Below are 12887 nucleotides of genomic sequence, written 5' to 3'. Positions count from 1 at the left end.
AGGTGGGGAATAGGGATGCGTATGGGGTCATGTGAGGCTTATGTGCATCTTTTAGTGTTTTCTTGCTGTTCTGCCCAATTTCAAGTGGTGCGTCAGTCACCTCTGTCATCCAATGTGGAGTAGTGCTTAATAGCTCTGTTAATTCTCTAAGTGAGGGGATTAAGCATGTGTCCAGAGGAGATCCAAGTCCAAGAGCCAGTTAACAGGTGGGGCATGATCTAGAGAGTGTTGCAGGAGTAGGAGGGGTTAAGAAATGGGTGTAGCCGACCACTTACCTAACCCTGTGCTGGTCTCTTTCCTGCTATTTCTCTGCCAGAGCAGGAGCCCCTTGCCCTCCAGTTGGAGACAGCAGGGTTTTCTGGGGGGCAAGCATCCCTCAGTCCCTCTGCTTGGAGGAGAAGGAATGCGGCCTGGCCTGCTCGTTAGGATCAAGGAGGAGCTTTGGGGCTGGGCGGGGCAAGGGCAGGCTGAGGCGAGGGTTCCTGCTGGCATTGTGCTCCGTGCTGCTCTACTGCAAAGTCCTGCCACCCACCTTCAGGCCGTGCAGCCATGTTCTGGGTGCCCTGACCCAACGGAAGTCCATGGGGCGCCCCAGACTGGCAGCCCTGCTCCTGCCTCTCTACCTGCTGCTCATTGGCTTCTCGGCCTCTGCTGGGATTGGCTGTCCCTGTCGGCCCCACTGGAATAGCCGCCGTCTGCTGGCCTCCCACGTGGTAAGGTGCCTTTGCTGGGTGGAACACCTGCTTGGCACACGCTGGCAAAGCTCTCCACTCTCCTGTCTTTCCTTTTCCACCTCCCCAAGTTACTGTGCTCTGGTGGTAGCCTCAGTGTGTCCTCCACACAGTTTCAGAGGAGTACCAGGTCCTGGTGGCCTGAGGGCCTGGGCAGGGTGGAGCTGGGAAGAAAAAAGCCACAGTGGATGGGCTGTTAGCTTCTGGGCCTCAGAATTTGGTGATCTGAGACAAAAACCCCAAGGAGAGTGCTCCTTATGAGAATCCCTACTAACTATACTTCTCTCCTTTCTCCCCCCTCCCCCCCAATTGGGCCCTGTGCCTTCAGGATAACAGTCTGACTGGTAAGTCTCATTCCCTGCCCTGTTCTTCTTCCCCACACCCTTTTCCCCTGCCCCCCATTGATTTTTAGAGAGAGTGGGAGGGAGGGAGTGGGAGAGAGAAAAACATCAATGTGAGAGAGACACATCGATTGGTTGCCTCCAGCAGGCTCCTGGACCGGGCCAGGGTTCGAACCTGCAACCCAGGTTGACCTGTGACTGGTCGGTGTGCAGGCCCATGCTCTATCCACTGAGCCACACTGGCCAGGGCCCCCACATCCGTTTTGCTCCGGATCCCCAGTGAGGCATGCATTTTAATTTTTGGTTCCCAGCCTGGGAAGCAGCACAGCATCAAGGAGAGAGCGAGGGTTTCGAATCTAGACGAGCCTGGGTCTGCGTTATCATTATCACTCTGCCACATACTCCGTGTGTGCTGCAGGCAGTGCACTGAACCCCTCCGACCCTCCGTTTCTGAGGGGTCTGTCAGGACAGTAGAAATGATGGTGCGATGAAGACTGTTGCCCCCGAGCTGTGCAGAGGATTAAATGAGAGACATGTGCAAACCTCCAGACGCCGCACCCCGTAACTGTCAGTACTAAAATGACTTTCATATTTTCCCACACCTTATCTTACTTACTCTTGACAACAGCCCCACTTTATGAATGGTAAAGTTGAGGCTTGGAGGGGTCCATAACTTCCCCAAGGCCACTCAGCCAGGATATAAGTGGCAGAGTTCAGCCTCAAGTCTAACTTATCTGAGGCAGGAGAGATGTCCTTGGACCCTAACACTTGATTTTTTTTCCATCTTTTGCAGAAAGATCTGCCCCTATTCCTTGCCATACCCTGTTGGCCCTCCCCATCTCCCCAAAGCCTTGGGGTGCTTGGCTCTCGTACTGTCCCTGCTGTTTGTGCCTGCACCTGGTGTCAACTCCTTCGGGTATGAGGGATAGCCCTCGGGCCATTCTCAGTGAAGATGTGAATTAGGGGCATTTGGGTTGGGGGGAATGAGAAGAGGCTGAGGCAAATGGAACTTATACTAGAACACATATTTGTGGTGTTGTCAACCTCAGCAGAGCCTTAGGTCATCCTAAAATAGCACAGCACGACTGATATTAATGAGGTCATTTGTATCATTTTGTGAAGGTGTTTCTCCTGTCAGCTAGTACCAATTGTTGGAATCAAAATGTTAGTTCTATACATTTACTATTATTACCTTCTATTTGTACAGTAAGATTGTTCTTATTCAACTCTGTATTTTTATTGCCCAGCTCAGTGCCTGATCTATACTAAATGCCCATACACTGTTTAAGAACTGCTAGTTTGTAGTTTTTCACTGTTATAAATAATGCTACAATGGACATCTTTAAGATGTTCTCTATTTTTCTCTACTTAAGAAATTAATCCTTTAAAATATTTATTATTATTATTATTTTTTAATCCTCGCTGAAGGATATTTTTTCTTTTCTTTCTTTTTTTAAAAAAATATATGTATCTTTATTGATTTCAGAGAGAGGGAGAGAGAGAGTTGAAACATCAATGATGAGAGAGTCGTCATTGATTGGCTGCCTCCTGCATGCCCCCAACTGGGGATTGAGCCCGAAACCTGGGCATGTGCCCTGACCAGGAATCGAACTGCTGAGCCACCCCAGCTGGGCCAAGGATATTTTTTCCATTGCTTTCAGAGAGAGTGGAAAGGAAAGAGTGAGAGCGAGCGAGAGAGAGAGAGAGAAACATCAATGTTAGAGAGACACATCAATTGGTTGCCTCCCGCACACTCTCTCACTGGGGTCAGGGATCAGGCCTGCAACCAAGGTACATACCCTTGGCCAGGATTGATCCCAGGAACCTTCAGTCTGCGGGCCTATGCTCTAACCACTGAGCAAAACCAGCTAGGGCTATTTATTGATTTTTTAAAAATATATGTCTTTACTGATTTCAGAGAGAAAGGGAGAAAGGCCTGGCCAGGCGTGGCTCTGCGGTTGAGCATCGACCTAGGATCCAGGCGATTGGAGTTCGATTCCCGGTCAGGGCACATGCCCAGGTTGTGGGCTCGATCAATGACTCTCTCATCATTGATGTTTCTCTCTCTCTCCCTCTCCTTTCCTCTCTCTGAAATCAATAAAGATATATTTTTAAAAAAAGAAAGAAAGAAAGAGAAAGGAAAAAGGGAAGAGGAGAGAAACATCAATGATGAGAGAGTCGTCATTGATTGGCTGCCTCCTGCATGCCCCCCACTGGGGACAGAGCTGGCAACTCAGGCACGTGCCCTGACCAGGAATCGAACCTCAACCTCCTGGATCATAGGTCGGTGCTCAACCGCTGAGCCATGCTGGCTGGGCTATTTATTGATTTTAAAGAGAAAGAAAGGGGGAGAGAGACAGAGATAGAGAGAAACATCGATTTGTTGTTCCACTTACTTATGCGTTTATTGGTTGCTTCTTGTATGTGTCTTGACTGGGGACTGAACTGGCAACCTTGGCATATTGGGACGACGCTCTAACCAACTGACCTACCTGGGCAGGGCAAGAAATTAATACACTTTTTATTGCATCATAACTTTCGGGGCTAAAGAGGTTTGATGTCATTACCTTCCCTGATCTAAAATGACTTACTATCCAACACTGGGCCACCATCTCCAGGTAGGGAAGGGGCAGTGAAGGGCTGGATATTAAATATGCCCTTTCCTGTGCAGACCTTCAGCGGGGCTGGTTCCACCGCCTGGTGCAGAAATCCAAAAAGTCTTACATGTTCCAGTTCTGTAGGAGACACAGGATGCCAGCATCTGCTCAGGTACTCTCCCTGCCTATTCCAGCCCTGCCCTGTGCCTCACAACCCTTTTCTTTCTGGCTGCTCATTCTGTTCTCCAGCTGTGTGAGAGATGGAACGTGTGGAGATGAAGTAGATTATTCGTCCATTACACAGTTAGGGAAACTGAGGCCTAAATGTTGAGCAACTTGCCTGTGGTACTGCAGGCTCCAGAGGGAGAAATAGAAGCCAAAGATCCTTATTCCTGGCTTAAGGGCAACCTTGCTCTCTACCTACAGAGGAAGCTGCTGAGTTGCCGTTGCCTGTCTGAGAAGGGCCATCACATCTTTGTCCCCTCCCCAGACATCTCCCAGAAGGGGCTGCGCTTCAAAAGGACCCAACTTTCCGATCCAGGGGCAGTAGAAGATCTCCCAAGACAGGACTCACAAAGGCATAAAGGTAGACATGGGATGTGACCGGAGATGGGCACAGTCAAGTAGTGGTGCATTTGCTAAGGGCAAGAGACAAGGCCACCAACTGCCTCTTCTCCCCAGGGCCTGAGTTCTCCTTTGACTTGCTGCCTGAGGCACGGGCTATTCGAGTGAGCATTCCCCCGGGCCCTGAGGTCAATGTGCGACTTTGTCACCAGTGGGCACTAGAGTGCGAAGAGTTGAGCAGTCCCTTTGATGCCCAGGTATGGAGTGCCATCTTCCTGTAAAAAGCCAGATCACACAGTGCTGGAGCAAAAATGGCCTACCCATTGTACATACAGGGAGACTGAGGTCCAGGGAGGGAAAATAATTCTCCAAGACCCACAAGTCCAAAGTGCCTAGCATTAAGACTTCTTTGGACTAGATAGAAAATGCAGGAGGCCTTGTCACCTGAGAGGAAAGGAAAGGAAAGGACATGCAGAGACCTGGGGCAACCACGAATGACTAGCAGAGAAATGAATATGGTATTTACCCCCAATGAGAGGAGCCTCAGTGAGATTCAGGTTGCACTAAGAAACCTTTCAATTCCTTCAAGAAGTGGTTCTCCCTGAAAAAATAACAAAGTGGTCACATCTGTCCTGGTACCCGTCCATTTCCTTTCCTTTGTTGCTTTCCTCAGAAAATGAGATGACCCTCATTCTCCCAGCCCGGATCCTAACACCCTGCCTCAATCTCCAGTTGTCACCGAGGCCCTTGTGTATGTACAGCTGGTACCATTTACAGGGACTGATGCTGCACCCCTGAAGCCCTCAGCCCTCTATTTAGAAAAGGGTGATGACACCTTCCAAGATCACAGCGATGCTAGCATTTACTTGAGTTACTACTTTAGCACCTAGCACCCTACCTGGCGTACCTTAAATATATAGTCCTTTCCCTGTCTCCTCCCTCCCCCAGCTCCATGTGAGGATGGTGCAAAAGTAGTTTTCAGTAATGAGTATATAAAACACAGAGTTTATTCTTGTGTTATTTATCAATTATTGTGCTATTTTCCATACAAACAACTGTAAACCTACTTTAACCCCACCCTATATTGAGACACCTAGGGAAAATTGTCAGAGTACAGAACAGAGACCCTTTGGGAGGAAATTTTTTGATGAAATAATTAAGTTTCATGTAAGAGGAAAAATAAGGTGTTGGTGAAGTTCCCAGCTTCCTCCTGCCCTCGTCCAGGGTGCCTATGCTCTGTCTCAGGCATCTCTTCTCTCCCTTTACTGCTTCGTCAACAGAAAACCGTGTCTTGGGGCCACACTATAGACCTGCCTTATGAATTCCTTCTGCCCTGTCTGTGCATAGAGGTGAGTAGAGAAAAAAGTGTGGATTGTCCATGGCCCCACTCCTAGGCCCCCTGATAGTGCAGTTGTTCAAACATATCTCCAGTAAGTCAGGTTTTAAAACAACTGGGTGTTACCCGGCCGGGCGTGGCTCAGCGGTTGAGCGGCCACCTCGGATCCAGGTGATCAGGGTTCAATTCCCGATCAGGGCACATGCCTGGGTTTCGGGCTCGATTCCCAGTTGGGAGCGTGCAGGAGGCAGCTGATCAATGACTCTCTCATCATTGATGTTTCTATCTCTCTCTCTCCCTCTCCTTCCTTCTCTATGAATCAATAAAGATATATTTAAAAAACAAACAAACAAAAAAACACACCACTGGGTGTTAACGAGGTGCTTGGGAAGACAGGTGCCAGCTTAACTGTGAGCCACACACTGGGTCAGAGATGGAAGTGTCCTGCTGAATGTGAGACATCCTTGGGGGTGATTCTAACCTTAGCCCCACCCAAGCCCAGCTTTTCTTGGTCTAGACTTGGCCTCAGCCCACAGAGGCAGAATAGACAGCTGCCTTCACTGTGTGTACTGATCAGTCACAGTGGGGACATGTGACCATTGCAAGGTTCCATATGGCCTCAAAAGTTTTGTCCCCCCTAGCCCTTATGGCAGTCCTCCTCCTCTCCATAATTCTGAAGTGCTTAACATCAAGACTTCTTTGGATTAGACAGAAAGGCAGGGGCCTTGTCACACAGGAGGAAACTAAAGGGAGGGTGCAGGCAGAGACTTGGAGCGCTGAGCATCTGCCAGGGTGGGCAACCATCGGGCGTTTGGGCAGCCCAGACAAAGGGGCCCACACAGGGCACGAGGCACCTTGGGAACCACTGAGAGTGGAGGTGTGGACTGAGATGTGGTCCTCACGATCTGCCTCTTTCTGGGGCTAGGTTCTCCTCTCCAGGTACAAGAGGACTCAATCCCTCACTAACTGATCTCACTCCCATATTCTGGAGTTCCTCCGCCAGTGTCAGGCACCACTTACCCTGGCCTGCACCCTGCACTGCCCCCCTCCTCAGAGCCCTGCCAGCTCAGGCAGCTTGCACCACAGCAAGGCAAGCCAGAATGAGTTTCAGGCCTGAGTGATAGAGGAAAAGCCCTTCCTCTGACCTTCCCTGCTTGCTCCCCTGTTCCCCCAGGCATCCTACCTGCAAGAGGACACCGTGAGGCGCAAAAAATGTCCCTTCCAGAACTGGCCTGAAGCCTGTGAGTGCTGCTTATATGCACACTTGTGCACACAGATCCTCTCTGTCTCTCTTCCATACACATACACATACACATACACATACACATACACATACACATACACATACACATACACATACACATACACATACTTCCTACCTGTGTTGGAGGAAGCCCCTAGAAGGCATGCAGGCATTTTCCCCAGAGTCAGTCGGAGGAACGACTACCATGTCTACTGATCAGCCTGCCAATAAATCAGTGTTGAACATTGTACGAAGCACTGTGGGAGGTTCAAAAATAGGAGACGCTGAAAGTGGTGTTCTGGGGATGGACCAGAAGAGCCGGGCTCACTCACGTCCCACCTCTGCCACTTATTCTTCTCTGAGCCTCTGTTTCCTCATCTGTAGAATAATGACACTTGTCCTGCCTTACTTGCCAACTGTTTATGAGGCTTGACTTCAATATGATATGTGAAAGTGGTTGGTGACATCTAAAGTGCTGTCCACACATTCTTGTCCCCAAGCTGAAGAGACAGGATGCTCAAATATGATAAATGGACAGCACAAAGCAGCCTACAGTCCAGGGCAGGGATGCATGTAAGGACTAGCCTGTGGGACATGAACTCAGGAAAGGGAGAAGCCAGTGAAGCCTGTCATCAGCAAGTGGTCTCTCAGGGGAGGTGACACCTGAGCTGTGCTCAGAAAACGAGTGGGATTTAGAAATGAGAAAAGGGAGGGGAAGGAATTCCTGTTTTTGAGAGGAACCTTAGCAAAGATATAAAGATTTCAAGTTTGGGGAGCAGCAAATAGCTAGCCAGAATGGAGGTACAGGAAGGAGAGGAGACAGCTAAATAGAAAAGGTAATAAAAGGGGGCTGGAAAGGCAAGCTCATTTTTTGAGTTCCTAGACAGACCAGGAACTGTGCTGGGCACCTTCACAAACATCACCTCCTTATGCCCTGTGGATGGGGGTGGCAAAATGAGGCCAAAGCAGGGCTCAGGCTTCCCCAGGCCTCACTCTCTGCCCCTGCTGTCTGCCCAGATGGCTCGGACTTTTGGAAGTCAGTGAACTTCACTGACTACAGCCAGCACAATCAGATGATCATGGCCCCGACACTCCGCTGCCCACTGAAGCTGGAGGCCTCCCTCTGCGAGAGGCAGGGCTGGCACGCCCTCTGCAAAGACCTCCCCAATGCCACAGCTCAAGAGTCAGAGGGGGTGAGACAGGTCTCCCCAGGACCTGGGTGGACAGGGCTGGGGCCCAGGGCCCTGCTCCCTGACTAACCCCCTTTTCCCACCACAGTGGTATGTTTTGGAGAAGGTGGACTTGCACCCTCAACTCTGCTTCAAGGTATAAGTGTGAGTGAGAGTGGATAGGTAGGGGTATGGATGGTGCCTGGGGCTTACTGACCTGCCATTCTTGGATTTTCAGTTCTCTTTTGGAAACAGCAGCCACGTTGAATGTCCCCACCGGACTGGTGAGCCAATAAATGACCCGGGCTGGGAACGCCTCCCACCATTTCACCCTCACCCAAATGTGACCAAGCCAAACTCTAGCCCTGTCCTGGCTTCTCTGTCAACTAGCCCAGCTCCTATCACCTCCCACAAACAGGGTTTCTCACATGATACCCTTTTCCTCACTCCCTGGCAGCCCCATCCTGGAATGTGAGCATGGACACCCAGGCCCAGCAGCTGATCCTTCACTTCTCCACAAGGATGCATGCCACCTTCAGTGCTGCCTGGAGCCATCCAGTCTTGGGGCAGGACAGCCTGGTCCCCCCTGTGTACAGCATCAGCCAGGTACGACCTAGCCAGACCTCGGCCCCCACCAGGTCCTGTTACCCAGAGCACAGCAGGTGGAGGCAAGCAGATTCTTGACTTACATCACCTAGTGATTTATTTAGTTGGTCAGGCTTTGTTCAGCTGCTTCCTCTACTAGTCAGCGGGGTCTTCCATGGGGCAGTTCCTAATCCTTCCAGCTCCTGAACTTACAGGGATAAACAGAGGCAAAAGACTGGCCCTCTCACGTCCAGCTGTTCTCGGGCCCACTCAGGCTGCTGCCACATTTTATACGGATGCCCTCTCGCACTCAGCTGTCCTCTGCCACCACGCTCCTGCCTCCACGGCACCTGGCAGGAGTTCTCTGACTATCCTGGGAGACAGAGCCTCTGGAAAACTGTAAACTACTGACAGAGTTAACTCTATTGTATGAACTACTGACAGATTTAACTCTATTGTATGAACTAAGAACAGTTTGACTAGTAGACTTTCTTCTGTGTATCTGATATAAAAACCACAATCAAATCTATCTTCAAAACCACAGCCCCAAGCTGACTAAGCATGAGTAGCTCTTCCCAGTTCTTTCTTAAATACTCATCTGCAGCTTGCTTATTTGTTGGGTATTGTCTGAGGATGCCCAAGCAAACAGGTGGCAGCAAATGCTCAAGACTTAAGACAAGGCCATGTGGGAAAACCTAAAATTGAGAGCTAAATCCATGGACTCATTTGTTCCTGTGAGCTGGGAAAAGACCACCTTCCCTGAGTTCAGCTGTGCTTTGAGAGCTCTTGCATCAGCCCTTACTCACAGATGACTGGACAATGGGACCTGGGACAGGGTCGGGTAGTGTGTAGGGGGTGGAGTGTGTTCCCAAAGGATGGAGATTCTGATCAGCTCCCTACCCAGCACCCAGAACACAGGGCAGAGCCACATCCTGCTTGTGGACAGATGGCAATCAATTCTGTCCAATTCAGCATGCATTTATTGAGTGCCTACTCTGTCTTAGGCCCTGGAAGATACAAGAAAAGAATATAACAGAATCTCTGTCCCTAGGAGTCCATGGTGTAATAATAGCTACTACTACTAAATGCATACACACTGCACTGTGTATTATAAAGAGTGTTCATATGCATATTTTCACGTGATCTTCAATAACATGGTAAACCAAGGATCATTACTCTTCACAAGCAAGTGAAGAAACTGAGGCTGAGGGATCAATATACCAAATATCACACAGCTAGGAACCACGAGGCAATAGTTAAGCCTGACTTTATTAGCTGTGGTCTCCTGACTCCACAACTTACATTCTTGTCAATGGATAAGCTACCCACCCCTTCAGGTGTGCAGGACAGGAGTAGGGGAGCATATAATTAGCCTCCTTGTTTTGTGAGCTGCTAGAGGAAAGAGACAACATCTGCACTGCCTTCTTTCCTCAGGGCTTGGCACAGAGTTGGCACCCAGAGTATGTCTGTCGACGAGTACCTTATTTCCTGATTAATGTGTATCTGTGTAGCAGTTCCAATCTGGGAATGATCAGTGGGATCTAGGAATGAAGCCAGGGAAGGCTTCTTGTCGGGGGTGGCACTTGGCCTTAAGCCTGGGGAGGATTTGGGTGGTGGGTAGAAAGGAGGAACAGCATAGGCAAAGGCTCAGAGGCTAGACAGAGCCAGATTTGCTGCCATGAGAACAGTCATTTTGTTCTTTATTCCAACAGACTCAGGGCTCAAGCCCAGTGACACTAGACCTCATCATTCCCTTCCTGAGGCCAGGGGCCTGTGTCCTGGTAAGGAATCCTGCTTTCCCTCTACACACACTCCCCTAGCATCTACTCCACAGGTGGCACATGGGGCAAATCCAGTCTGCAAAAGTGTTTGGTTTGTACAGCATGGTGTTTGAAATTGGAATTTGTTGTTACCATTTAAACATTGGGAGACATCATATTTTAAAAAACCTGATTTCTGGCTTCTCTTGAAAAATCAGAAAACCTAGTGCTCTGTGTCCACATTCTGGCCTAGTGACAACAGGCTGGAGCTCAGTGGTGTCTGATTACTTCAGACAGGGCCTGTGCCCTCCAGGTCCTCATGGATACCCTGGCCAACTTGGAGTTTACTTTTTGAGTTTGTCACTCTTGCCCTGTTCTGTGCTGGGTGAATTCCCTATCCAGGGAGTCTCCCCTTCACCACCCCCATGCCTCATTGAATTTCCCCTGCAGGAGGCACTATACCCTGGCTCACGGGTGGGGGGTGGGGGGCTCTGTGTCTTCAGGTCTGGAGGTCAGATGTCCAGTTTGCCTGGAAGCACCTCTTGTGTCCAGATGGTGAGTTCTTTGAGGGGAGGAGTAAGAGGAAGGTTGGGCACTGAGGAGCCCAGCTTGGCCTCACCCTGCTGCACTCAGTTTCTAACAGACACCTGGGACTACTGATCCTGGCACTGCTGGCCCTCGCCACCCTATTGGGGGTTGTTCTGGCTCTCATCCTCCGGCGCCCACTGTCAGGTAAGCTCACTCAGGCGTAATTTGGGGATTTAGACCTGCCCAGCTCCTAGGCTAGTTGCCCACACCTGTCCCCTGCCCAGGCTCCCTTCCCCAAGAGCCACAGTACCTGCAGCTACACCCAGCTGTCTGCTACCCAAGGGGCTGCGCCTCAGGCCCTCTAGTGAGCAGAGATGGTTAAGGCAGGGCAAAGTTTCCTCTGTGCGGGCGGTTCAGGGCAGTCTCTGGGCTACAGGCCAGTGCAGTGGACATCCAGCCTGCGCTGCACCTGCCAATTCTGGCACCCTGGCCCTCCCCCCTCCCCCCTCCCCGGGTGCCTTTATCTAAATAGCCCCCAAAGCATCCTATTGACTAAAGGTACCTTGGGTACCCACCCCCAGCGCAGATTAGGAACTGGGGAGGGGGCACCGTAGGATGTGGCCCTGAGGCCGAGGAAGACAGAGCTGGGCTGCCCCTTAACTCCCACCCTGTTCATCGCTCGCTCACGCCCTAGGCCCCGGCCAACCGCAACCGGTGCTGCTTCTGCACGTGGCGGACTCGGAGGCACAGCGGCGCCTGGTGGGAGCGCTGGCTGAACTGCTGCGGGCCACGTTGGGCGGCGGGCGCGACGTGATCGTGGACCTGTGGGAGGGGACGCGCGTCGCACGCGTGGGCCCGCTGCCGTGGCTGTGGGCGGCGCGGGCGCAGGTGATGCGGGAGCGGGGCACCGTGCTGCTGCTGTGGAGCAGCGCGGGTTCCGGCCCCGCCTGCGGCCCGGACACCCGCAGCGCGCCCCTACGCAGCCTGCTCCGCGCGGCCCCGCGCCCGCTCCTGCTGCTCGCTTACTTCAGTCGCCTCTGTGCCAAGGGCGACATCCCCCCGCCGCTGCGCGCCCTGCCGCGCTACCGCCTGCTGCGCGACCTGCCCCGCCTGCTGCGCGCGCTGGACGCCGGCCCTTCCCCCCAGGCCCTCGGCTGGGGCCGCCTGGGCGCCCGCTCGTGTCTGCGGAGTCGCCTGGAGCTGTGCCGCCGGCTGGAACGCGAGGCGGCCAAGCTTGCCCACCAAGGCTGAGGAGAGCTCCCGGGCAATCCAGACGTCTTGGCCGCCGGCGTAGGGGCACTGGCTGGCACCCCAGAAAGAGGCTTCTACGCTGGAATTCTTGGGGGTGCCTCCCGAGGACTACTGCCCGAAAGTCGAGTTCGCTGCCTTCCAGCCCAGGAGCACAGCGCCCGACTCACTCCTGGCCCGTGCGCACCTGTGTCCAGCCTCCTCCGCACGCTTCCCGGCCTCTCAGAACCCCCAGGGAGAGAGTCTCTCTTTACTGGGGGCTCCTCTGACTCCAGTCCTGATGGGGGAAGGAGATCTTCCCACTTCCTCTCTCCAAAATTCCAGAGAGTAGTCTGCACACGCTCCTCTGCAGGCTGGAGGGGTTGGGGCAGGGTTAGGGGAGGGAGGAGCTATGGCAGCTCCGAAGGGGGTTGATTCCAGAGAATGGGAGACAACTCCCTTAGGGGCCAGGGATCCCCCATTCCCAAACCCAGGCCTTGCCCAGATGGAGAGGGAGGGAGAACAGGACCAAGGGAAAAAGGCTTTGGGTGGCCAGGGCAAAGATGGGACAGTGGACGCCATGATGGAGAAAGATGAATAAAGGCAAATATGATGGATAAACTAAGAAACACAATGCGTTTCTCTGGTGTGCCCAGGATCCTCAACTGGGGGGGAGGGCAGCAACACCCTGCCCGGGGGTTATTATCCATCCATTTGTGGCCTATATCCTTCATGTCCACACCCACACCACCGTCCATCTCGCAGTGCCACTGGAAAGACAAAGGAGGACCTGGAAATCTTGATCC

The 12887-nt window shown here is 52.0% G+C and overlaps 1 protein-coding gene across 1 annotated transcript; it reads left to right on the top strand.

Annotated features, from left to right (window-relative positions):
* Positions 1-496: 496 nt before the first annotated feature.
* On the top strand, positions 497-12650 carry IL17RE (interleukin 17 receptor E). The gene is made up of 16 exons (XM_087824652.1): positions 497-713; positions 1060-1075; positions 1866-1988; positions 3744-3841; positions 4096-4255; positions 4351-4490; positions 5514-5582; positions 6744-6810; positions 7830-8005; positions 8091-8138; positions 8220-8265; positions 8439-8587; positions 10279-10347; positions 10830-10881; positions 10960-11058; positions 11549-12650. Exons 1-16 carry the CDS (start codon positions 582-584, stop codon positions 12103-12105), a joined length of 2001 nt encoding a protein of 666 aa, XP_087680778.1. The 5' UTR covers positions 497-581; the 3' UTR covers positions 12106-12650.
* Positions 12651-12887: the final 237 nt, after the last annotated feature.

The sequence above is a fragment of the Miniopterus natalensis genome, chromosome 15, assembly GCF_054644295.1.
Source record: "Miniopterus natalensis isolate mMinNat1 chromosome 15, mMinNat1.hap1, whole genome shotgun sequence".
Lineage (NCBI taxonomy): Eukaryota > Metazoa > Chordata > Mammalia > Chiroptera > Miniopteridae > Miniopterus > Miniopterus natalensis.
This window is presented reverse-complemented; position numbering and strand designations above follow the sequence as displayed.